Consider the following 27,103-nt stretch of genomic DNA (forward strand, 5'->3'; position numbering starts at 1 on the left):
TCTGTCTTTTTCTGTTTTTTTTTTACAGTCATTTTGTGTTTTTTTCAGGTTTTTTTTTTTTGTGGGTTTCTTTTAGTAATTTTCGGTATTTTTGCTTTCCAGTTGTGTAATTAGCTATTGTGTCGTGTTTTTTTCTGTCATTTTGTGTATTTGTTTTGGGGCCGCACCAAATTAGACTTAAGGCCACAGGTGACCCATGGACCACCAGTTGCTGCCTGCTCTAAATGGTTTAAACAAGACTCCGCCCACAGCTCACCTGCAACACAACATAGATGGAGGAGACAAACCTCTCGACCAATGAAAGAGTCTCATTTCCACCTTGGTGTTACAGGGACCAATGAATGACCATCATTGTAGATATGGAAACATGCAAATTGAGGCAAAAGTGTCAGATTAGGAAAATTGGTGTCAATTACATTTTTCTCAAATTCCCAACCAAATGAATCCCCTCGTGATGATTATAGTTATATTTTTTAATGACTGATGTAAACTGGTGACACTGCTGGGATGGTCCATGGTCCTTCCAGTCTGTGAGACTCTTTCCTGGGAGGACATAGGATGTTCCACAGCCTTTATCTGAGCAGACAGATGTGAAGCTGCAGATAAAGCTCAGACTCCGTGGCTCCTTCTTCACTCCATCATTGGTTGAGAACTCTGTGTAGAAAAAGGAAATCCCAGGAAAACCGGATAAAAGCGTGTGAGGGGAAAGAGTCGATGTGGGTCGCCGTGGAAAATGTGTGTCAGGGCCAGAGGTGAAAGTAATTGATTACAAGTACTCACATGACTGTAATTGGGTTGCTTTTATGGGTGCGTGTACTTTTTTTTTAGTTCATTTCTAAATCAGTAATTTTACTTTTAAAAGAAATAAAATGAGTTGTTATATTTCTACACCCAACCATTACTGAGTAAATTATTATTTCATTGGTACATTTTTCTTCTTTGTTTATGTCAGTGTGTTTTATTTACATTTAGTGGGTTTTTTATTGTCTATCAGTTTTTGGAAATATTTTTTGCATATTTTCGGATCTTTAGTGTGTTTTTGTTTTTACGTTTTAGTCATTCAGTGTGTTTTTTTTTTTACATTTTGTGTTTTTTTTTTTTTTGTTTGTTTGTTTTTGTCTTTTTGTGAATTAATCTGTCATTTCATCTGTTTTTGGAAAAATTTTGTGTTTTTTTCTGATCTTTTGAATGTTTTTTTTGTTGACATTTTGTACGTTTTAGTCATTCAGTGTGTTTTCTTTTTACAATTTTTTTTATTTTGTGCATTTATCAGTCATTTTTATTGGTTTTTGGACTCAAACGTTGTTTTAAGTTTCACATGACATGTTTACTGTATGCAAGCAAACCGTAGCATGATTTATTACCAAAAATAAACATGGGGGGTGAAAGTAACAAGTACATTTTACTTTGAGTACTATTTAATTGAGCTGCTTTTTACTTGTACTTGAGTACAATTTCAATCAAGTAACAGTACTTCTACTTGGGTAAGATATATCAGTACTCTTTACACCTCTGACCCTTACTCAAAGAGACATCAAAATCATTTGGTTATTTACATGATTTATTTATACACTTCACAGATGTATTTCCTGTTTGCACATTCCTATTATTTTTGCACATCTCAATACATTTCTGAAACTCTCTATTATTTTTTTATAGTCACTTTCTGGCTTTTGGTGAAACGGTGAGAAAGAAATATCTCGTTAAAAAAACAAAAATAAAAAAAAATAAATAGACATTATAGTCTTTAAAACCTACTCACTGCACAAATACTACTCACATACATTGCTACTACTTTTGTTTGAGCATTATTATTTTTATTATTATTATTTATAGATGTATGTCTTTATTTAAAAAATACATATTAATTCCAGGTGTAATGTTGTATATTTTGCAGAGGGTGGCGACAGAGATTCTCTCCCACTGTAAATACAACGAGAATAAGAAACCTATGACACAGACCAATCACATACAACATTACTGCTGCCTCGCAACCAGTGACCAATCAAATTCTTTTGCTTAAGCGCGGTTTAGCTGTGTCTCAGCGTCTGCTGATTAAAACCTATTTTAGTGCTTAAAACGTTTATTTTAAAGGTTTTCAGGCGCACACAGAATGAGTCTGCCTCTAAGGTAAGAGAGTCCCGTTTTCTTTACGTTACGGTTTACGTCATGACGACACAGCGGAACTAGCACGGTGATGTTAGCTGCCGGGTTTGTCTTAAATCACAATATTTTAAAGAAACATACGTCTGATACTGTGTTAAATAATGTCAATGACAGACAAACTATTTGTACAGCTGAGGCTTAAGCAGCGCTACGCTGGTGTTACGAACATACTGGATACCGCGGTAAATGATGATCAAATTTCTGTTTACGTTTTTTTTTTTTTTTTGCTTTTTTTTTTTTACTGTTTACATTAATGCTTCTTGTTCCTAATCTTGTTCATATGTATTTTTTAGATTAAAGAAAAAAAAAAAAAAAAAAAACCCACAATTTATTTTTTGGAAGTACTATTATTTGCTCTAGAATTAACTGAAGAAAACAATGCCGTTATATACTTTTTATTCAACTTTTTTTCAGGATCGTGCTGGCATTCCCCTCCTTTATTTCTGAAGCCAAAAATCCTCAAATGTGCAAAAATATTTTCTCAGAAATGCAGTATACTTTTTGTTTGAAATTCATGGTATTTTCTTTGAAAACTTTGGGTTTTTGAAAAATCGGAAAAATATTTGAATAAAAAGTGACAACTTTCCCGTGTCCTCCTTTACAAGCACTGAAACACGTCGAGTTCACACTATTCTGCTTTTAAAACTAATATAAACAGCTTGAGTTGTAATGAACCCGTTTGTATTCAGGAGGTTTAGGATTAACTTTATACTTTGGTCTTAAAAGTTGATCTTTATTGAGAACCTGCACTTAAAACCTGTATTACCATGTTATTGCTTCATTATTATGAGTCGTATGATTCATTTCTAATATAGAGGACTTTGGTTCTCTATGGTATAAAGTTTAAACTTACTGTGACGATAATAAACGATAAATAAAATTACAATTTAGTTTGAACAAACTTTTAATTTAATTAATCACTGTGTTTTTGTTATTTTGGGTTTTAAGTGCAGGAAGTCAGTTTCAAAATAAAAGCCAATTTAAAAAATAATAAACAAAAACCCTAACCCTATAGAAACTTTTCCACTGCCTCTCATTGTGTCCTCATTGTTAAACATCCTGCTCTGTATGTTGTTCTCTTTCTTCTTTTGTTTTATTTAAATTATCATGATATGCCTAGAATATTTAACCTTAGTGTTATTAATAATTTTTGCATTTCTTAATTTTTAGAAATAAAACCAAGCATATTTACTTTCTTTCTGTCCTTCTTTTTAAAACAGTTCAAGAAGAAATCTGCATCAAGAATGTTTTATTTTTCTTTCTTGGGTTAGAGAGCAGAATGTCAACAACTGGGTTCAGTTTCAAAATAAAAGTCTAAAACTTTCCCTATAAACTCTCCCACTGCCCTTCGGTTTGTCCTTGGCTCTTTGTTAGCGTCACTGTTGTGGTTTGACTTGTGATACGACTGTGATGAAGCGTTACACACTGAGTTGTGTGGTTGATTGTACGTTCTCACTGTCTGTCCTCAGGAGCGAGCTTTTAACGGATAAATCCAAAAGGAAGAAGCGACGAGAACTGACGGAGGAGCAAAAAGACGAGATCAAAGAGGCTTTTGACCTTTTTGACACCGACAAAGACCGAGAGATCGACTACCACGAGCTGAAGGTGACGACACAGTGTTTATCACATCACTATTTCCATCTTTGTCGTCCTGAAATCTCCACATTAGAATTGTGTTCAGTACTTCCCATTAAACAGAAACTTAAATTAATATACTACAAAATTCAAACTCGGCCCTTTAAAAATGTTTTTTCTCTAATTATGTAATTAATTCTCATTTAATTTAGCACAGTCTTCCCAATATTGCAGCAAGATCTCTATATCATCACTGATCCTCGTTGGTTCATAAGATATGGTTTGTATCATAGTTTCACTCCTGGTTTTAGTGTTTGAAGGAGACTTTACCCCAACATCACTCATCTCAAGCTTTACCCAAAACCTGGTTTTTGGATTAATGTTAGATATGGAACGGCCTGGCCTAGCGACCCTGAAAAACAGGAACAAGCGGGTCTGAAAATGGATGGATAGATGGTGCGGCCAGGTTATGGTATATTTTAGGAGCTGAGTTGTAAATAAACTCAGTTATATATAAGTTTAGAAATAGTTTGGGGTCATTCTAATTCAACACATAAACATTGCCAGAGTTGTTTTAACGTTTAGGGTGTTAAAAAGTTCTCTACACTGTAGTTACTGTATACTTAACCTTGAAGGACGTGAGACTCCATCTCCAAAAAGTAGAGAAACAACTTAAAAAGACTTGACCTCGAACTACTCAAATTAAATCAATATTAAAACACTCAAAAAAGACTTGTCCTTTAAAGACTTGACCTCGAATGCCTGAACAATCAACATTAAAAGACTTGAGACTTTGAAAGACTCAAGACTTGACCACAAAAGCCTGAACAATCAAAATTAAAAGACTCGAGACTTGTTCTTTAACGACTTGACCTCGAAAGCCTCAAAAATCAACATTAAAAGACTGGAGACTTGACCTTGAAAGCCTGAAATCGACATCAAAACCCTCAAGACTTGACCTCAAAAGCCCCAACAATCGACATTAATAGACTTGAAACTTGACCACTAAAATCTTGATAATCTACTTTGAAAGACCAGAGACTCGACCTCTTAAGACTCGACCATGAAATAGTCAAGAGGGTACCTCAAAAGGTTTGAGACTTAAGGTCAGCTTGGACTTGAGGTCATTGACTTGTAAGTCTGTTGGACATACAGTATTTGACAGTGTGAGAATCCCACCAGGTGGCGATGCGCGCTCTGGGCTTTGAGGTGAAGAAAGTGGACGTCCTGAAGATCCTGAAGGACTACGGCCACGAAGGAAATGTGAAGATTACGTTCGAGGACTTTAATGAAGTCGGTGAGTTGACCTTCAGCTGAGCCTCTCAGCAGCTTCTGACGGTCGCGCTCGCTCCTGCTCACAGTGACGGATCGCATCCTGGAGCGAGACCCGAAAGAGGAAGTGCTGAAGGCCTTCAAGCTCTTCGACGACGACGAGTCTGGGAAGATCAGCCTGAGGAACCTGCGACGGGTCGCCCGAGAGCTCGGAGAGAACGTTAGCGACGAGGAGCTGCGCAGCATGATCGACGAGTTTGACGCTGACGGAGACGGAGAGAGTGAGTCTTCACTTTTATGCCATGTTTTTTGGAAAATTCCAGTTCTTTGTCCTATTTTCCAAGAAACAATCAGATCTGATTAGTTACTACACAGAATAAATCACCTGTTAAATATTGATAAATACAAACTATTTAAGATTAGAAGAGATAAGATAGGAGAGTGTAGCTCTGCTATTACTGCTGCTCAAAGACAATGAATGTAAAATACTCTGTAAACACTCGTCTAACAGTTGGCTGAGACATGGACATGAAGTGTTTTATCTCCACTAGATGGTGCCATCTTCCCTGTCTTAAATTGAATTGCCTTTAAATGCATTTATATCAGAGCACCGACTCCCACCAAAGACACATGATAATATTTTTTGGGTAAATTTGAAACTATTTATTTTATAAGCCTATTTTTATCTGACTGTTGTTCAACTTGCACAACCCTGTAGTTTCAGTCAGCGTTTTCTGACCACTTCTCCTTCATGAATCCCCATCATCCCCTCACAAAGAGAATTTAATATTTTCCTCATTTGTTTCATATAAAAATGGAGCCGTTTCAATTTGACACCGACTATGGCACCATGAGAATACATGTATGTTTGTTAAGAAACTAAATGTTTTCCACTGAGGGAAATGTTTTATTTTAACATCAATTATCTTTTGTCAATGATTTCCATAAGAAATGTGAGCTCTTGATAAACTTTAATTTAATAACATACTTTATTTCTAAAAAACAAATGGACAAAAAGAAAGATTTGAGACTCGATCCCAAAACACTTAGAACTGGACTTTGAAGGACTCACGACTGGACTCTGAAAGACTCGAAATTGGACCTTGAAAGAATCGAGATTTGACTTCAAAAGATTTGAGACCTGGATTTTGAGAGACTCGAGACTGGACCTCTAAAGACTCGAAACAGGACCTCTAAAGACTGGAGACCTGGACCTTGAGAGACTCGAGACCGGACCTCTGAAGTCTTGAGACCGGACCTCTGAAGTCTTGAGACCTGGACCTTGAAAGACTTGAGACTGGAGCTCTAAAGACTTGAGACCGGACCTCTGAAGTCTTGAGACCTGGACCTCGAGAGACTTGCGATCCAGACCACTAAAGACTTGAGACCCGGACCTTGAAAGACTCAAGACCGGACTTCGAAAGACCTAGAACTGGACCTCGAAAGACTTGGTACTCAGTCTTGAAAGTCTTGAGACATGACCCTAAAAGACTCGAGACTCAAGGAGAAAGACAAGACTTACTTTTGACTTGATCTAGAAGTTTTTCTTTACAAGCGTTTCCAGATCTGAAGTGTTGAAGCCTTTTTAGTGACATAGAGGGTACTTTAAATTAACCTTCCCTCAGAGCTGCAGACTCACTGGCTTCCATCTCTCCCAGTCAATCAGGAGGAGTTTCTGTCCATTATGACTGGAGACCCCTGACGTTTCTCCTCTCTCTGGTTCTGGACATGGGCCGCCATCCTCAGTGAAACACAGAGCTTGGACTTTATCGGTTTGTGACATCACAAAGATCTGAAGACCTGGGAGACATTTCATCTCACGGTTTGAAACCTATAGATTGATGACTCTGAAAACGTGTCGCTGTCCCTAAAACTTTTTTAATGTTTGTGTTGTTATGGAGATCAGAAGTGATTGTTGCACCTAGCTGTTATTTATTTTCACAATAAAATGGTTTTCCAATCTGGTCTAACTATGGGTCAAAGGTTTTTAGGGGGAAATGTTGCGTGCATCGGTGTTATCTATTGTAGCATTTTATTTATTTACCAATATTTATGTAATACTGTTATTTAGTTTAGATCAATCTTTCAATTATGTATAAGCGTTTTTTTATTACTATTTTGTTGAACATAAATCATAATATTTTATTTAATCCCTATCTATATTTGTTTTTATTTTTTCACACTATTTTAATTTTTTAAATATTTTTTAACACTTTCATCCAAGCTTTACTTTTTTCAATTTATTTTCAATCTATTTCCTTATTATTTCTCTTTTTTCTTTCACTTTTTCATTCCAATTTTTAAACCTTATTTCCTTTCTCTTTTTCTTATTGAAACAGTTCCGTGTGTGCGTGTGCGTGCGTGCGTGTGTGTGTGTCATGTTCAGCTGTCAGTCGGTAGGAGTGTTATTCCCGCTATGTGACGATGCCTGACCTTTGACCCAGAGCGGGACAAATTGCTTCAGCGATTCGTCCTCCATCGGGCAGATGATTTATCTTACAAAGACTTTTGTAAAAAAAAAAGTATATGTAAATAATAATATAATGTAAAAAATATTTCAGGCCGTTAAGCATTTATTTATTTAAATACGACAGACTTTCACTCAACGTTTTCATCTACATTAATCTAAAAAAAAAAGGAAAATGTCTATTAAAACATTTATTATTTAAAACATTACATTAAAATCCTTTACGGTTTACGTCATTTCTCTGATTCTATGGCATTTTCGGTGTTTTTCTGTCACTTTCTGTGTTTTTAGAGTTATTTTGTGATTTTTTTAAAAAAAAATTATTGTTGCCAATTTTGCAAAATTTTTCGTTTTGTGTGTTTCTGTCGTGTGGGGCGTTGTCATTTTGTGTGCAGGGTTTTTCTTTGTTTTGTGTGTTTTTGGAGTCATTTTGCATAGTTTTGGAGTCATTTGATGTGCTTTTATGTTCATTGAGTATTTTTTTGTCGTTTGTGTGGTTTTGGAGTCATTTTGTGTCATTTTTCTTAATTTTTTTGTGTTTTTCTATTCTTTTGTATTTCCTTTTTTTTGGGTAGGGGGTTCTGTCCTGTGTTTTTTTTTGTTGTTTTGTGTTTCTACGTCATTTTTTGTTTTTTAGATTAATTATGTCATTTTTCACATGTTTTTTTTGGAGTGTTTTTCTGTTATTTTGTGTGTTTCTGGAGTGATTTTGTAATTTTATTTGTTGCCAATTTGTAGAGTTTTTTTCTTCCATTTTGTGTGTTTTTTAAGTAATTATGTGTATTTCTGTAGTTGTAGGTGACTTTCTGTCGTTATATCTGTTTTTTTTTTGTTTTGTGTACTTTTCTGCCTTTTTATGTGCTTTGGACTTATTGATGTGTATTTTTCTGTCATTTGCGTTTTTTTGGAATCCTTTTATGCGTTTGTTTTTGGAGGCCACACAAATCTCAACCAGGGGGTCACATGTGGCCAGTGGGCCACCAGTTGCTGATGTCCATACTACACAATCTTTAAATCCGATACGAAAGCAGGTCATAGGTTTGACCTTTATCTGGTAGCTTCAAGGTCGAGTTCTCTGAGTAAACAGGCTGATTGTAAGAATTCACCCATAAATCGCAGTCTGTGTGTTTCACAGCACACACACGCACACACATACAGTCTAAAGTGTGTGTGAGTGAGGACTTCATGGGCGGGGAATGCCTGGAGATGTGCTGGATCTCTGACTATGCCAGGCAGTCGGGAGTGGATGGATTGGTTTACACGCGCTCATGGCTTTCACAGTAACTCTATCTCTCCTTCATCCTCCTCTCACCGCACAACAACTACACAACTCCAACATTCCACCAAACAACTCCAACCTCAGGTCGTGCAGCTGGAGTTTAGGGAAGATCTACCAGTCAGAGCCCAAAATGAAGCAAAAACAAATGTGTTCAAATATATAAACTACAGTTTACATGGTTACAGGCGCGCTGTGGGTTACTGTATCACTGTCAGCCATTGTTTACTCAAAAAGTCAACAATAATGAAGCTATAGTTCACACAGTTTTTTTTCTTCTTTTTGTCGTTTTTTATACATTCCATTTCTTTACCCTTGTATCCCTCTTTCTTTGACTCATTATTGTAAGGACACACTGATGGTCATTGATTAGTCTGTAGGGGTTTTCCATGCTCTTCTTCCTCTCCGGTTCTCTCTTTTCTCTCCTTTCCTTTCCTTTTTTTTTTTTTAATGATTTCTTCTCTCCTTTACCTCTCTTTTCCTTTTCCCTGTATTTTTTTTCTGTTGCTCTGTTTTTCTCTCAAATTTCCCTTTACTTTCCTTCCTTTTTTCTTTCTTTCCACTTATATCTTTTTTCTCTTTCTTCTTTTTCTCTGTTTTACAAATGTTTCACTGTCTTTATCCTTATTTCATTCTTTCTCTTTTTTCTCACTTAATCTTAACTATAGTGAACAAGTGTTGAATAATCAGTGTTTTTCTCTTTTTTTGGTTCCTTTCTTCATTCCTCTTTTTTTCACATTTTTTTCTTTTTTCTCCTTTTTTTTACCACTTTAACTACTCTTTTTTTTCTTTCTCCATTTCTTTTTCCTCATTATTCTTTTTATTTCCTTCTTTTTTTATTCTCCCTCTTTTCAGTTTCTATCTTTTTGATAACTATCTTATTGTAAATGTTGAATAATTGTTTGTTTTTCTTCTATTGTCCCTCTCTTTTTATCTGTTTTACACAGTACAGAGCTTTACTGATGTTTTCACTGAAAGGTTTTATTGGCGCTAACTGACTGAAATATGCCCATTCGGCAATTTTTCCTTTCCCTGCGTTGGCGGTGAAAAGACGGAGCCACCTGAAAATAAATTTCAGGCACGAGTTCTCTTTGCAAACACACAGAGAGGAAGTAGGAGAGGAATCAGACGTTTTATTTTCCACCTCGCTGACGTGAATCCGTCCGTCACCTCCTCCCACATACACACTGTTCACCACACAGAGAAGTAACACAGCACAAATACTTCATGATTGATCCCAAGCAGGGTTTTTTATTAGATATCTGTATTTCACTTGAGTATTTCTGTTTCTTTAAATGAAAGAAAATGTCCTTACTACTTTCTTTAACTCTACGGAGGAAATTAAACGTGAGGGAAGTTATTACCATACGTGCTACATGCGCTAGCCTCAGTGACGTCTAGTATTAATGAATATAGAAAAGAATAGAATGCCTTTATTGTCACTGTACACATGTATGATGAGATTAAAAAAGCCAACTCCAGAAACAGTATGAAGAATACACAATATACTGTATACCAGTTATTGTCAACTGGTATGTCGAGACTCAGAAGTGGGTCGCGGACCTGTGCGGGGTGGGTCGCGGACAGCTGGTCAAAATGTCCTTCATATTGTCTTTTATTTTGAAAGAAACTTTTCTTTTGACAGACATACTGTGAAATGTATGTTACACAGGAAAATATATACATTTATGTTTTAAAAAAAGATTATATGTGTGTGTTTTCAACAGCTATTTTTGAAAAACTAAATTCGGTTGGTTGAATTAAAAAAAAATAAAAATTCCGTCTTGATTTAATGACCATGGCTACATGTGGGTCCCAGGGTGAGACCAGTTGAGAACCCATGCTGTATACAATATAAATATATAGGACATAAGATAATAGTACAAAAAGGACAGTCATGGGGAGTATGTACAGTTTGTATAATATATAAATACGGTGCTATATACGATGTTTAGTGTATATATGTATTGTACGTTATATATACAGTTTTATGGCATTGCACAACAGTGTTTAATAGTGACTGAAAAGAGTCAATATCAATAACAGACGAGTCTCTTTGTAAAGAAGTTACAGATTATCTGAACGACTGTTGGAAAGAATGAAGTGTAAAATTGCTGAAAGTGAAAAGATCAAACAACTCACAACGCAGAGCAGCTTATTGTGGCCTTTGGGGGTGTTTTTCTGTATGTTTTTTTTTCAAGATTTTCCTGGTGTTGTATGTGTGACTTTCTGTCATTTTCCGTGCAGGGTTTTTCTTCAGTTTGTGTGTTTTTGGAGTTATTTTGCGTAGTTTTGGAGTCATTTTACGTGTTTTCCCGTCATTTTCTGATTTTGTTGTTGTCAATGTGTGTATTTTTCTGTCGCTTGTGTTTTTTTCTATTCGTTTGTATCTTTCTGTCATTTTGTATTTCTATATTATGTTTAGACTCTGTGTCGTTTTGTGTGATTTATTTTTTTTTGTCATCTATTTTTTGGGATCGATTTTTGTGTTTTTCAATCATTTTGTGTGTTTCTGGAATCAATTTGTGATTTTTATTTGTTTCCCATTTGTGTATTTTTCTTTTGTCTTTGTAAGTGCAGAAACAGTGAGTCGTCCTCTCCTCCCTCATGTTTCCACTCAGGTGTGCCTCATCTCCTGTTTGCCTCCCTCCACTACTTAAAGCTGCACGTACGTTTTTTTTTTTTTTTGCTTCATTTGGTCAAAAATCTATAATCACCTTTGATCATATTGTACGGTACTCCAAAGTGTTCTGAAAGGTCAGTGCACTTTTACATCTTCTCTGGGCTCTATAGATGAGGTTTAGAAATCCAGGAGCATGATATGACCTTTCAGCCAATCAGAGATACTCTGTCAGAACGGATTCCATAGAGGTACACTTTGAGTCCGCGTGGACCTCCGTTACTGCGCAGGGTTTGTACTAGTTCCACAGGGAGAGTGAGAACAGACGGGAAACGTTGTGTGTAAACCTAAGAGAAACATATCCAATGTGGAGAGATGCAATTCATTGCAGTCTGGATGCAGCCGCTGCTCATTACAGTAACTACAGAGTGATACATGCATTCATGTCAGAATCTCTAAAACACCAGAAACTCTCTGATAAAGTCCTTACATTTGTCACTCGTCTCTATTGAGAAAAAAGTCGCAAAAGGCTGCACAGTTGTGCGTGTTCACAAGGATATCGGTAAGGGACGATAGATTTCGAAACAGGAAGAGGAGCATGGTTGTTTCTATACAAGTTTCACAATTCTACATACTGCAGCTTTAAGAGCAGGAACCGTAAGTTGTCCTCTCTTCCCTCATGTTTCCACACAGGTGTGCCTCATCTCCTGATTGCCTCCCTCCACTATTTAAGGAGTCGTCTTGTTTATTGGTTACCCTTTTTTTTTTCTTTTTTTTTTTATTTATTGGAATAATTTAGAAGTTTTTGTTTTTTTTGTTAAAGGAACTGTGAATTTTAAATTTCTGCTCGCGCCTGCTGCCTTCAGCCTAAATCACACAAATGCCGGTTACCAGCAGCTACTGGGTTTGTTCGCTGGATCACACAATAACAAAAACTGCTGACGTAGTGTGATCAAAACCAATGAAATGCATGTATGTTTAACCTTTCCTCTTATTTAGAAATGTACCTGATGTGTGCACTTTGCAATTGGCTCCTCCACAACATGTCAACGTTCACACTATCAACAAAAATGTGCCATCAGATTAGTATTAGTAGTTTTACCCGGATATGTCGTCTTTTCACATCTTGTCCAGACCTTTCGGCCGGATTTTAAAAACCTGTCTGGGTTTCCCCAGGGCATAGGTGACAGGAAGGGGAGGAACAGGTAGGGGGAGCACATGTAGTTCTCACCAGACTGGAATTCGTGGTCAAACCAGCACTCAGACAGCTGGAAATTGTATGTTTTGTTCTCATTTTATCCAATGCCTCAAATAAACCATCAACTCAACTACTGTCCAATAACGGCTGGAATATCATTGATTGCATCTGCGTAAGACTTTAATGGCATTCATTGGAACAGAGGAACAAAAATTGGAACATTGCCATTACAATTGGCTCTATCTGAGACATTCCACCAGTTTCTGAAAGCTAAAGAGGTGCTTTTTAAAGTCAGTATCATGTAATAATAGTAAATTAACGCACACGTGACGTGTTTTGACGTGACATGCAGCAGAGAGAAGAGAAAGACTAAAGTCCAAGATGAATTGAAAGACTCAAATACTGGTGGATTTAACGATACATTTTTATCATAAAAACAATCCTGGATGATAAAACCTCCACGGTGGTTCAGTGAGGGGTTTGAATACGAAGGAGCTACTGGTAGAAACTTAGAATGTAGGAAGTTAGGGGTAAAATAAGCTACATTTCTGGATTAATAAATGTTCTTGTTCTTTTCTGTAGCTAGTTTTTATGTGTATACATTGTTTTTTAAACCTTATGGACAATAAAAAGTTATTTATATACTATATGGTATTTGGCCGTTACATGGTAGATTCAAGAAAACCTTGAGTACTTTGAGTATGACGAGATTGGCCCAGGAGTCCTCTTTTTTGAAAATTAAAATATGGTCACCTTAGTATAACTGAGCTGTGTTTAATATTTCACCACCAAACACCACGTTACTATATTATGAATCTTTTTCTCTAAACATACTACCATCAGGTCCATTTTTAACCTCTGACACACCAACGATGTCTCAGTTTGTTGGTAAAAAGTTATCTTTTAATGGAATCGAGAACAGACTTTGTCCAAACTAATTCATTAAGGAAACTTAAAAAACCCTGGTGAAGTTTCATGGCTCATTTGAAGTAGCGTGGTAGAGGTATCTTGTGCTATAACTACACTTGACATGACAACTCATGCTGCTCCTTGCTCAGGCCTGACTGGGACGGACAGCTGAAGGTAATCCTCGGCCCAGCAGATGCTGGGAGGACTGGTATCCAGGATTGGTTTGATCTCTCTCTCTCTTTCTTTCCATCCATCACAGTAATGTGTGGAGCTGCTGCTTTTTGGAGCTGTAATCATTGGCTCTCACACCAAGGCCTACAGAGGCCTGTGAGTGTCAGCAACACACACACACACACACAGGCAGCATCGGTGACACTTCATGGCTAAATATAACCGACTGACAGCGACAGGTGTGTGTGAGGTCGCAGAGTGTGAGGAGTGAGGAGAGAGGGCGGCGTTTGGAGACGACCTCTGCCGCTCGGACCTCGCTCGGCTCACACTCAGTGAAGCCCACCTTTGGGTGCCCCGGGTCCTCTAAGCCAGCTGGTCTGGCTTAGCAACACTAGATTGTAGTATTGCCTTTTTCTTTGGATTTGTGAGAAAATAATATTGACTTGTTTGATACAAGGGATTGAGTGGAAACCACCCACAGCTGGAGCTGCTGGGAAACCTTCCAGGTGAAGAACTGACACCAAGCAGCGGTGAGTTCAACCGACAAGTGTGTGTTTCTGTCTGTTTGTGTGTAAAGCTCAGACTGAAGAGGTCAGATTATAGAACATGGCTCAAAAGAAAAACTGCACGAATATTCTGGGCTTTGTTTGAAAATTTTGGTGCCACTTGTGACCAAATGTTGAATTTTTTTCTTCCTGGCCACCAGGTGGCAGCAGAAACAAGAGGTTTGATGCTGCACTGAGGTGTTCATGAATAATGTTGATAATTGTTGAACTCTGTCTTTGTAAAGACGAAATTGGGTTAATCAAAATTTTTAGCATCTCAAATTAAATAATTTAAAAACTATGAATAATTATGACACAACATATTTGCACAAGGGAATCCAAGGCCAATTAGTCAGAAATTATGGACATTTTTTAATTAAAAAACAGTAGCTTATTTCATTTTTTTTTTAGCTCAAAAGCGATCATTATGTCTTCTTACTACTGTAGACGTTTTTTTGGTTCTTTTTTCCAGATATTAAGTGTAGGAGTAGATGTTCTTTACCTTTTTCTTTGTCAGTTTCGGCGATGTTTCTCGCCTTCCTCAGAAGCGTCTCACTGACAGCGTGTGTCAGCCGGCAAAATATCTCATTTTTTAATAGGATTTTTTTCTCCTAAAATAAGTGTTTAAAAAATGTCCCAAATAATTTGGTTTTAATGGAGTTTTTATTTCTAAATTAATATAAACTTTTTCTTTCTTTTTTTAATTTTTACAAACCCTAATCTGCACTTCTGTCAAAAATAATAAAGTGCTAAAACCTATTAAATTGTTGGAATAATACACTGTTTATCTAATCATTAACTTTAGAATCACATTCTGTAAGTTTTAGCAGAGACAATTAATTCTTTTTAAATATTTTTAGCCAAAATCTTAAGGAAAATTATTCAAACATTTCAATTCCAGGTGAAAAAGTTCATGAGTAGTTAAACTTCAAAAATCTGAGGAAAATTGAATTACCAAATTACCTGCTAACAGAAGTTAGAATAGTTGGCACTGCGCCATATATACAAAAAGTCCTTCAAAATAGATTTTTTCTAATGTACAATTTTTATTTATTTATTTTCTTCTTTTAGTAAAGGACCATGATTGAGTGAAAACAGGTTTGCGACCCGCCACTTGAGAAGCAGTGGAACAGATACTCCCTTTACATACATTTCAAATTTGTTTGTTAATTTGGTTTCTATTGTGGTCTCAAACCAACAAGTGTGTGTGTGTGTGTGTGTGTGTGTGTGTGTGTGTGTGTGTGTGTGTGTGTGTGTGTGTGTGTGTGTGTGTGTGTGTGTGTGTGTGTGTGTGTGTGTGTGTGTGTGTGTGTGTGTGTGTGTGTGTGTGTGTGTGTGTGTGTGCAATAGAGATGAAACCTGAAAAAGAAGAGAACAGATTATTAATATATATATATATATATATATATATATATATATATATATAAAAACAGACTAAAACTGCACCTTTATTCAGGTTTAGTTTCAAACTTAATGCCATTTTTATTAACTTTCTACTTGTTGACCACTAGGTGGCAGCAGAAACAAGCAGTTTTTGTTGCGTGTTCATCTCTGGTTTGACGCTGCATGTTGGTGAATAATTTACAACATCAGTGTCAAACTTCAGGCACGCGGGCCAATCAGGGCTCACCAGAATGGTCCTCCTCGGCTGTTTTTTTTTTTTTTTTTTTTTTTTAATTTTTTTATGACTGGTATTAATTAACGTTAACGAGTGCTCAATACTTCAGGTGTTCAAATGTAACAGATTTAATTTATTTCCATGTACCAGTATTCTAAGAGTTCTTTAAAAAACAGAAAACATTTGGAATTTGCTGGTTTATTTCCTGTCTTGTTATTGAAGCCACATTTGTTTTACTTTCAACTTTTTTACTTAAGTTCATAGTAGCATGTACCTTTTTATTTTTACTCAAGTAAGGGAGCATCTTCAATACTTTCACTTTTACCAGAGTCATTTTTTATTCAAGTATCTATACTTTTACTTGAGTACTGAAGACTCGTACTTTTGCCACCTCTGCAGGCAGGAATTAAGTCCTTGTCGCATTTACACAATTATCTTTATATCAGTTCGTGTGTGCGCGTCTTTAACAAATAAAGACATTCAGAGCAGTTTTACAGTGGCTGAACTTTGTAACTGTATCCGACATTTAAAGTCATTATTTTGTTTCTACTTTTTATTTATTTTATTGAGCAAAAGTGCAGGATATATACAGATAACAAGGCACTTGAATGTCACATACAACGATCAAAAGAACAATACTACCACAAGTTCAATCTCTGCACTGATGAACAAAATAGACAAAACCAAAAAAAAAAACACATGAATGAAGAAAAATATAAAATAAAACAAATAATAGATACATAAGGGTTTTATTATTATTATTATTATTATTATTATTATTATTATTATTATTATTATTATTATTATTATTTAGCATTTTAAGGGATTTAAATTATTGTTAAAATGAGATTTGATCATGAGTATTTTGCTAAATACAAAAATATTGTTGATGGAATTTTATTTCTACTTCATTCATTTCCTACTTTTCTCCGGTTTCTTGATCGTGCGCGTGTCAGTTAGAGGCTTCCAGGACGCCGGGCGCGCGCTTAGGACGAGTCTGCGCGTGCGTGAGATGCGGGGTGCGAGCGCGTGCGCGTGCGGCTTTGGTAAACAACAGGAAGCGAGCGGGCAGTGAGGAGCGCGTGCTGGCGTGTAAGCACCGCTGCGTTGTTCGGTACCAGCGGCGCGTGAGGCTGACAGAGACCCGGGATGAGAAGCAGCGGAGCGGGTAAGAGAGAAGCCTTCCTTCGCTTCTTTATTCACACGAACTTGTTTCCACACTCATTGGAAGTGATGAATCTCAGCGGGAAACGTCACTTACTGGAGTTTTTTTATTTAAAAAAATATCAAACAAACTGCTGCTTTCTTATCACACACGCACACACTGGATTTCTAATCTGATTTGTCATCATCATCATCGTTGGTCAATATTGTATCAAACATACATCTTCTGGGTATGGAGTGCCCGAATTGCAACATTTAGCAACAAACCACGTTAAAAAAAAACAAAAAAAAAAAAACTTAACTTGATATTTTTTTTCCGTAAACATATAACGTCAATGTGAAATCTAAATGTTAAATACTAAATCTAAATCTAAGTGTTAAATCTAAATATTACATTTAGATATACATGTTTAATCAAAATGATAAATGTAAATGTTAAAATCTAAATTTCACGGGTGAAACTAAATATTTAGCTAATATGCAAATTCACCTGAAGTACTACAAGAAAAGCTCAAAGTTTTACCTTTAACATTTAGATTTGAAGTTGTGCATGCTAAAATAAACAGCAAGTTTTTGTAACATTTAGCAACAAACCATGTTACATTTGACTAGATTTACAGCAATATTTGTAAAATCTGTGATATTTTTTTCTTGTAAACATATAACGACAATGTGAAATCTAAATGTTAAATACTAAATCTAAATCTAAGTGTTAAATCTAAATGTTACATTTAGATATACATGTTAAATCAAAATGATAAATGTAAATGTTAAAATCTAAATTTCACGGGTGAAACTAAATATTTAGCTAATATGCAAATTCACCTGAAGTACTACAAGAAAAGCTCAAAGTTTTACCTTTAACATTTAGATTTGAAGTTGTGCATGCTAAAATAAACAGCAAGTTTTTGTAACATTTAGCAACAAACTATGTTACATTTGACTAGATTTACAGCAATATTTGTAAAATCTGTGATATTTTTTTCTTGTAAACATATAACGACAATGTGAAATCTAAATGTTAAATATTAAATCTAAATCTATGTGTTAAATCTAAATGTTACATTTAGATATACATGTTAAATATAAATGTAAATGTTAAATCCTAATGTCACGGGTGAAATTAAATATTTAGATAATATGCAAATTCTCCTGAAGTACCAAAAGAAAAGCTCAACGTTTTACATTTAACATTTAGATTTAAAATTGTGCATGCTAAAATAAACAGCAACTGTTTGCAACATTTAGCAACAATCCATGTTAAAAAAAACTTATTTGATTTTTTTTTGTTACTTTTCACCAGATTTACAGTAATATTTGTATAACGTCAATGTGAAACCTAAATGTTAAATATTGAATCTAAATCTAAGTGTTAAATCTAAATGTAAATCTTAAATATAAATGTCACAAGTGAAACTAAATATTTAGCTAATATGCAAATTCACCGGATGTACCAAAAGAAGAACTCAAAGTTTTAGATTTAACATTTAGATTTAAAGTTGCGCAACTTTTTACAACATTAGCAACACACCGTTTAAAAAACGTATGTGAATTTTTTGACCAGATTTTTTTTGCTCGTTACAACGTCAATGTGAAATCTAAATATTAAATCTAAATCTAAATGTTAACTATTAAATATGAATTTAAGTGTTAGATCGAAATGTTACATTTAGATATAAATATTAAATCTAAATGTTAAATGTAAAATGTAAATGTTAAATATAAATGTCACAAGTGAAACTAAATATTCAGCTAATATGCATATATACCAGAAGTACCAAAAGAAAAGCTCATAGTTTTCGATTTAACATTTAGCATTTAGATTTAACTTTTTGATTTATATTTAACATTTAGATTTAACGTTGACATTATATTTTCACGAGAAAAAAAAATCACAAATTTTGCTGTAAATCTGGTCAAAAGTAACATGAAACATTTTTTAAATGTGGTTTGTTGATAAATGTTGCAAAAAGTAGTTTTTAGCATGCACAACTTTACCATCGGCGTCCCATATCTGGGGTTCAGTTATTTAGCAGTTGCTTTTTGTTTATTATTTACATTTCAAACCACAGAATATCAGAGCAGCTTTGTTTCATATAGTGTGTGTTGTGTTGTGTTGTGTGTCAATATTGGAACAAATATTTAAATGCTGGCGTTTTTAACAAAAGGCAAGAGGTTATCAGGCAGTTTTCTATCATGTTTGACACTTGCATCAACTTAAAACTACAAACTTCTGCTTTTTTAAACCCACACACTGTCTGTTTACCAACATGTCAGCAATTGTCAACATCAAATTTCCTCCATATTGTAACAACTCACTAGATTATGGAAATTTGATCTGCTTGTATTGTTTATTGTTCGTTTCCTGGGGACCCTAAATAAAAGCAGCAAAATACGTTCAAGCAAAAACAGAATAAAATACAACAATAAAATTGGTAATAGAATGTCTCGATCTCACATGTACAACAGGGTTTTGTTATATACTGTACATGCACATTTATGAGTTCCTCAGTTTGGTAGGCGATTTATTCCATAGTTGAGATGATCTAAATAAAATAGACTTTAGTATTGTATGTATGAGGTTACTTTATTATTATGTGTGTTAAAAAGAGAGAACATGCAGCTTTGGTTGCATAAGTGTACGTTATGTTCATGCTTTGAGGGCTTTACTGTTGGCGTGTACAGTCTAATGCATGTGTCTGCACACATTGGTAAAAAGTTACATCATAAATGAAAAAGTAGGTCTATATTATAGTAAATCTATCAACAAAAATAATGCAGTTAGCACTGTTTTCTTATTGTTTTTGACTTTTTGCTTGAGTAAATCAACTGCCGTTTCCTCTCTGTTTACAGACGTTTAAAGAATAGATCTGTTCCTGTCAGAGTTGAGTGTAAATTAAATGTACAAACAAGTAAAAAAAAAAACAACCCGTCATGTTGAAACTAAATTCTGGTGACCCTAAAGACATTTTTTTAAAAAAAAAGAATTAGTTTTTGGTCATGTTTGTTATACCGTATTACAAATACAGAGTAGCCAGGATTAGTGAAAAGTTGTGCCAGATCAGTCTTCATTTTAACTAGATTTATATTTGACAAAGTGAAATTATAGAAAAGTTGTTGAATATTTTGTCATTCTAATAATCATAAAAAAAAGATAATTCAAAAAAATTCAAAAATTTATTTTCATTTTTCAGACCCCATTTAAACTTCAGGCGACCCGACATGGGGTCCCGACCCCAAGGTTGAAAAATCCTGCTTTAAATTTGATCACTTCTATTAGGTGAAGGATGAGGAAACTTGAAGATGAATATTTTCATAGAGACTATGAAACTGAGACTATGAAGGAACTCTATGCTAGCGACCAGTTCCACATGTTTTGATTAGCTTAGCACGTAGCAACACTAAAGGGGCGGGGCTATGTTATCAGGTTGACTTATTGGTTGCAATTGCATGGGACCAGCAACTAAAAGAAATGATTTAATCGTCATCTCCCTCCACACTGCTCCATGTCTGCATAGACGCTCTTTTTTATAATAATAATAATAATACATTTTGTTTATAAATTTCTTTACATTACATCAAATCTCAAATTGCTTCAACTTTTTATGGCTAATTTTGCTTTAGTCTAGATTCTAACACTAATTTAACCCGTGGTTGCCACCTTTACATTAAACTAGAGCATGTGTCAACCTCAAGGACCGGGGGCCAAATCCGGCCCATAGACCATCCAATTCAGCCCGCAGGAGAAAGTCAAAAAGACTTGAATTGAACTAAATTGATCTAAACTTATTTTCTAAATAACAAAATAATTCAGTTGCAGATCCGTCAGCCCTTCTAATTCAATGAAACGGCACAATATTTCGAGGATCTCCACTTTCCCATGCTTTTATCAGATGACTGCACTCATTTTAAATCAGAAATTGTTCAAAAAATTACATTTTGCTGAAATTATTTCTCATAATTTCTTGAAATGAAATGAAAATTTGTCACAAAGTCAATTAAATTTATAAGAGAAAATCCTGCAGTGACTGTTATCTGTCACTTATTGCTTGGATATTGCCAGCGCCTTACATCTAACTTTATGTATCGTTTATATGTCGAAGTGCAAACTTAGGGAAGTTATTGTTGAAATTGCTCGTTTTCCCGCCAAAAAATCTGCGGCTTATTTATATTTGGCCCCTGAACTAAAATGAGTTTGACACCCCTGAACTAGAGGTTACCTTTGTGTTGCACTTGATAAAGTCTTTAAAGGGGACATATCATGCTAAATCCACTTTTTTAGCCCTTAATTGCATTTTGTTGTATATTTAGAGTGCTTAGAAGTACAGAAAAGCTCAAATTAGTCTCTTCAGGTGCTCCGTAGATATCTTTATATTCTGTTTTGGTCATATTTTTCAATCTGTTTCGATTCTTCGATTCTCTATTACGTTTTTTGAACAATAACGTCACAGTATTTGCAGTGGAACTGCCAAATTAGGACATCGACTCCAGGTCCAACACTTCGAGCAATCCGCTATTTTTATTTCTCGCTTTTATTTTCTAGTCCAAGCTCAAGGATGCCGAAGTTACGAGAGGATAAGTCAAAATGTTCGGTTGTTGGATGTAGTAACCCACACGCTTCATTACACTGTCTCCCAGCATCAGAACATTTTCAAAGTGCCTGGTTGAGTTTTATTTTTTATGGAAATGTACCCACATCTGTGGGTAAGATCATTTTTGTGTGCGTGAAGCACTTCAAGGATGACTGCTTCTGCAACCTCCGCCAGTATAAAGAAGGATTTGCCAAAAGACTTTGTCTGATTGAGGGTTCAATTCCTTCTAGCAGTTGCACCGTCTTCATATGTTAGCACTGTGTGCTCGTTTTAGATCCTTGATGATATGGCCTACGTGATTTAATTTAAGTCTAAAGTTTTCATTAGTCATTTTATTTTGCCGTTTTTGTCTCCGAAAAGACTGTATTAAAATGCATTTCGTGACGTTAGCTTGGCGCTAGCATTAGCTCGGTGCTTGTGTTAGCTCACTTGTTAGGGTTCTGCAGGTTCATCATCTTCATTTTCATCTCGCTCCGCCGGGTCCGACTCTGGCTCAAACATGTAAGGCTGGATGGACAAGTCTTCTGTTGTTGACATTTTGTAAATAACCTCTGAATAAAAAGTTTATGCGCCGCTACATAGCCGTATCTCTTCTATCAAACTACAAAAATGGCCGAGCAGGGTGGAGTTGAACCGAGTGTCACCTGAAGAGGGGGCGGGGTATGGAGTGTCTTATTTGCATTTAAAGAGACCACACCAAAACGAGTTGCTCTCAGAAGCACATCAGAAAAGGATAGAAAAGGGGTGGAGCTATAATAATGAGGAATTCAGACCCAAGCATTGCAGTTCTGCTTTATATAGACCACAACTGTATGATTTATATGTAAAAAGGAAGGATTTAAAAGCATGATATGTCCCCTTTAAACTTCAATTGAATTAAATTAAAGCAGACCATTTTTGTGTTTTACGCTGCATCTTGACTTCATTTTTTCTTATTAACATTTGGGTAAACATGTCGTCTGGAAATAGAACTCTGTAGCAAATTGAAAAGCCTGATTTTTTTTATTTATCGCTCGATCAATAATCAGTGATCGGCCCCTGAAAACCATGGTGTGAGAAGCTCTAATGATACGTTGTATAACGACAACGCCATGGCTACAGATCTAAGAGGAGATACTTTGGGATTTGTTCACACTTCTCTTCAGCTCGTGATCACCTGTGCATACACACACACACTGATCTTAAATCAGTGTCCAATAATGTGTAATTTATTGTATTAAAAACATGGAGTGTATTGATTTAAACATACAACTGTAGAGAATGACACGTCGCAATTTTTTTTTTTCATTAAAATGAGGAAGCGACTTCGACAGCATTCCAACCTATCAGTTGGCAGGACCGTTTAGCGACTACAAATGTGAATTGCAGTCACTTTAAATAAATACGTATTAAAATCAACTTTTCTTTTAGCTTCGAACCCTGTTTACAAAATATTTCTGAAAATAATACGGTAGCTAGCATAAAAAATACAAAATATCACCTATCACTTATTCCATGTTTGATTGCGCTCTCGGGTGGAATAAAAAAGCAGAATCTTGTTTCTGGGTAGTAATGTTGAGCTAATGAACAATTAGCTTAGCAGGCTAGCAGCAGCAGCCTGATTACTAGGGGTGTGCGTTTCCATGAATATGATGGTACGATTCACGATTTGCATGTCACGACACGGTATATCCTGATACTAAACAATACGATATGCATTGCGATGTCAATAATTACAAGTTTCACCTTTACAAGTACAAAAAAATGTAAGAAAAGCAATTTATTTCATGTTTTTTAAACTTGCGAGACCTAGTAAATGGTAGCTAAATGTAATTCAAGTACCAATATCAAAAACAAGTGGTATGTTTATCAAACTGTCAATTAAACAGTTTAACTTTTGCTTCTACAACAGATTCTGATTCTGTTAAGTTCTTAAAGAAAAAAAAGTAACCACATACATCTATAAAAGTGCCCCGTACGTTAATCAACTTCCAAACTAAAATGCATAGAGGAGGTAGTTTAACAAGGTCTGATGTGGTTCACTGACACCTGGTGACCGGGAGTTTACGTGCTATGCATATGTTAGTGCAATTATGTTTTTGTTTTTTTGTCAAAAAACATGATTAGAAAAATTCATTTGGACGTTATTTGGATCGATACGATAATCGGGCGGTGAAATATTGCGATATATCACCGAATCAGTTTTTTCTTACACCCTTACAGATTACTGTAAAAAATAATAATAATAAAAATGTATATAAAGCTGTAAATGGCCTTTTATGCAGACATGGAGCAGTGAAGTGGAGTTAGCATTTGTAGATGAACGAAACTAGAACCCGCCCCCAGGTCAATCAGCTTTGCTCTGAGCTAATTGGAAGCAGACTAACATCCAGACATGTGACTTATAGCTTGGAGCGACTTCTCTGTGGATTCCTTCAAGAAAATTATGCATTTCTTGAAAAGTGACCCATACACCAGTGCGACTTATTGTCCAAAAAAAAAATACGGTAGTTGTGCTCAAGCCTTTAGGTTACACAGGAGCAGAATGATGAGTTTATTTACTGTGAGCAAGGGCTATAAAGACTTGGCTCATTTGATAACTTACTAAAAGAACATTCTGCTTGTTCAATCAGTGTAATTACAAAAACAGGATTTGATTTTTGAGTTTTTTGTCATAAAATAATGCAAATATGCATGAATAACTAATTTATTACACAGAGGTGCGATTTTAAAAACAAACACACACACACACACACACAAGAAAAACTAAAAGAATAAAAGCAGGGGCTGCTTTGTGTGCTTACCTCAAGATTGTGAGTGGAAAGACCTAAATGTGATCCCATTTGCTCTAATGGACAACATCTGAACTTTAAGGAACAGTTTCAATTGGAAACTTTGATGCCAATTTGGTAATTCAAAGTGCGTTCAACCAAACAAGTAAACTGCCCAACCTGGCAACGCAGTTATTATATTCTTTTAGGCTGTGTTTGAAATGCCATACTCCGTACTATGCACTACAAACTTACTGAGTATATACTGTCTACTATGTACTTTAAGTATGAATAGGATGGTGACCGTTCGAGTTTCCCAAGATGCATTTGGAACCTACAACAAAAACCTGAATCACACTGAGGCTAAATATCTCTGTTGATTCTCCACCTTTGAAAGTTCTGAAAATATTTTAAGTGAGAAAGTGACCAAGTAGAATATCAACATGTGGTGATTTGGTCCATAAAACCTGCAGAAACACATTTCATTCCAACATTTCAGAAATTTTCGGAGACCTACCATTGTGCTCCTAACAAAAATTCCAGTCAACTTCAAAACAAGAGCCCTATTTACAAAAGTAATGGAAGTCAAGAAGAGATGCTTTTGTTTTGAATTTTAGCTTTGAAACAGTCCCAGGATGATTTTACGTTCCACTTGCAATGCATCACAGGGTGGTTGAGTACGACTAGGGCTGTTTTTGCCTCAAAAAAAATCTCAGATTTTTTAAAGAAAAATTCGATTTTCGATTCGATTTTTTTTTTTTTTTAAATGCACTTAAAAATGACTGCAGACATCAGACATACTGTCAAAAGTGCAACTTTATTGCTGTGATTGTCCTCAAGAGCTAAAATGCATAGAACAATCCCAAAATAAAAAAGTAAATGATTCTCTGTCATTCAACAATTTCAAGCTTTAACCCAGGTTTAAGCAAAAGTGCAACAGCAACTTCACAGTAGCTTAAACTACATATTCTATAACACATAACATTACAATTAAAAAAATAATAAACTCTTCCCTTAGCATCTCAGCATAGTGCGAATAAAAGATTAAACATGCCTGTGGCACACATATAGCCTACTCCAAGGGTAAAGACATGTAAACAAAGAGGGAGCTGGCTCACATCAGAACGCAAAAAAGTCAGAAAAAAACTGTGGTGGGAAAAAAGAAAAATATTTAAAAAGAAAAAAAGAAGTCGACTGCTGGGGTTAGGGTAAAAACTTATCACCTATGAATTGATTTTGGAAAATTTATATTAAATCGATTCCAGATCAATTAAATTGATTTTTTCTCTCGGCTCTAATTGGTACAGTTGATAGTCTTTGTCATGTAATCCTGTGATTATATCCCAGTTTTAAGCTTGGGACCACAGAGCTGTTCCTTGTTGGTGGTTCTTCTGAGTCTTGGGTTGTCCAACGTCCATCCAAATACAAACAGAGGGCGAGTTTGTCGCATTGGAGCGTATGGCGCGCCGAGCCGGGGCGGCAAGTTTGAACTGTTGTTGTTCCTCTGGGGGCATGCGTGTGGAGTTTCTGTGAAATATTTCCATGGAACAGGGATGTAGATGATAGATGCTGTCATGAACAAGAGGTCTAAACAGAAGCAGAGATGCCTCGCAGTCAGCTCGACCGTTCTGCATTGGACGCACTTCACGCTGCTTTTTGTGTTAATGCTGGGAGCTGTTCTCTTGGCTCTGGACAGAAGAGGTGTTTATGTGTGGAAGATCACTTCATGCACTGTCTGAACACAAACACATCATTCAGAGAACCAAAGATCAGAGCCATCCGGGTTAAAGACTCAAATCTTTGTCCTGAATCAGGACTCGCCAGTTCCTTGTGTCTATTGACTTGGGTCCAATGAGTCCTCTGCTCTGAGAACACAAAGAACCTCAAACCAAAACAAACATAAACATGAACATGACGGTCATAAAGGATTCAGATTAATTAAATCCAGAATACCGAATACTGACTGAATCCAGGTAACACCATTAACCACCGCAAACATTCAGGACTCAAACCCGGGTAGGGGACTCCCTGAATTCAGAGTTGACCCACTGGAAACGGTCTGGACTCAAACACTTCAAATGACTCAGATGAATCAAATCAATTCAGTGTGACTCAGATTAACCCTGACCCTTCAAATTGAATTTAGCAGTACTAATTTACCTAAAGATATGGAACCAAATGTGGTGAATTTCTGGATTGTTTTAAAATGAACTCAATTCAAGCTTTGTAATTGGCCACAGATTAAACACTTCCCATTCAGCAGAATCTTTACAAAGTGTCGATAAAATGTTAAATTAAGTGGTTCTCTCAGTTAATTAATTATTACACCAAGCTACAATAACAAAACGTCTGCGCAAACTTAATTCAACTCTAATAGACGTAATCAGGAGCAATAAAAAGGCCTAAATACTGTTTGAATTAAGTCAGCCCTTACTTTTCTCAGTATATAACTAAATATTTATAAATGAAAGGGACTCTGTTGTACCTGTTAGGTCAAACTAAGTTTGTACGATTAGGGGAAAATTCGACGATGGGCTGACATAAACAAATCCGACAAGTGGAACTAAAAATGGCAGATTTATCGGTGGCTGGGGCATTTACTGTCATGTGACGGACCGGACAAAGATGACGGCAACCTAAATAAAACTCCATACTGCTCGTATCGATCAGAGTATCTGATCAAAGTCCCAAGATCATGTCAAAATGAGGTTTTATCACGTTTCTTTATCTCTTTCAAACACTTAATAAACACCAAATATGTAGGTGACTGCATATACAGC

At 35.7% G+C, this 27,103-nt stretch overlaps 2 protein-coding genes across 4 annotated transcripts in view; both read left to right on the top strand.

The window, feature by feature from the left end:
• Window positions 1-1,978: 1,978 nt before the first annotated feature.
• cetn3 (centrin 3) lies at window positions 1,979-6,984 on the top strand. Of its 2 annotated transcripts, none has more exons than XM_028462968.1 (5): window positions 1,979-2,130; window positions 3,636-3,771; window positions 4,924-5,038; window positions 5,103-5,294; window positions 6,672-6,984. In XM_028462968.1, exons 1-5 carry the CDS (start codon window positions 2,114-2,116, stop codon window positions 6,713-6,715), a joined length of 504 nt encoding a protein of 167 aa, XP_028318769.1. In that variant the 5' UTR covers window positions 1,979-2,113; the 3' UTR covers window positions 6,716-6,984. The 2 variants fall into 2 exon arrangements, with proteins under 2 accessions (XP_028318769.1, XP_028318768.1); XM_028462967.1 differs by having other exon boundaries at window positions 6,680-6,984.
• A 6,913-nt stretch (window positions 6,985-13,897) lies between these two features.
• The window catches only part of LOC114473010 (myocyte-specific enhancer factor 2C-like), a 46,509-nt gene continuing 33,303 nt past the window's right edge, over window positions 13,898-27,103 (top strand). Inside the window, exon 1 of one of the 2 annotated variants that reach the window (XM_028462364.1) lies at window positions 13,898-14,184. The gene's annotated coding sequence lies outside the window, so the exon portion shown is untranslated. Of the gene's footprint in view, window positions 14,185-16,851; window positions 16,986-27,103 lie in introns of those variants that run through there. The other variant, XM_028462365.1, reaches the window with a different exon arrangement.

This window comes from Gouania willdenowi, chromosome 12 (assembly GCF_900634775.1).
Source record: "Gouania willdenowi chromosome 12, fGouWil2.1, whole genome shotgun sequence".
Classification (NCBI taxonomy): Eukaryota; Metazoa; Chordata; class Actinopteri; order Blenniiformes; family Gobiesocidae; genus Gouania; species Gouania willdenowi.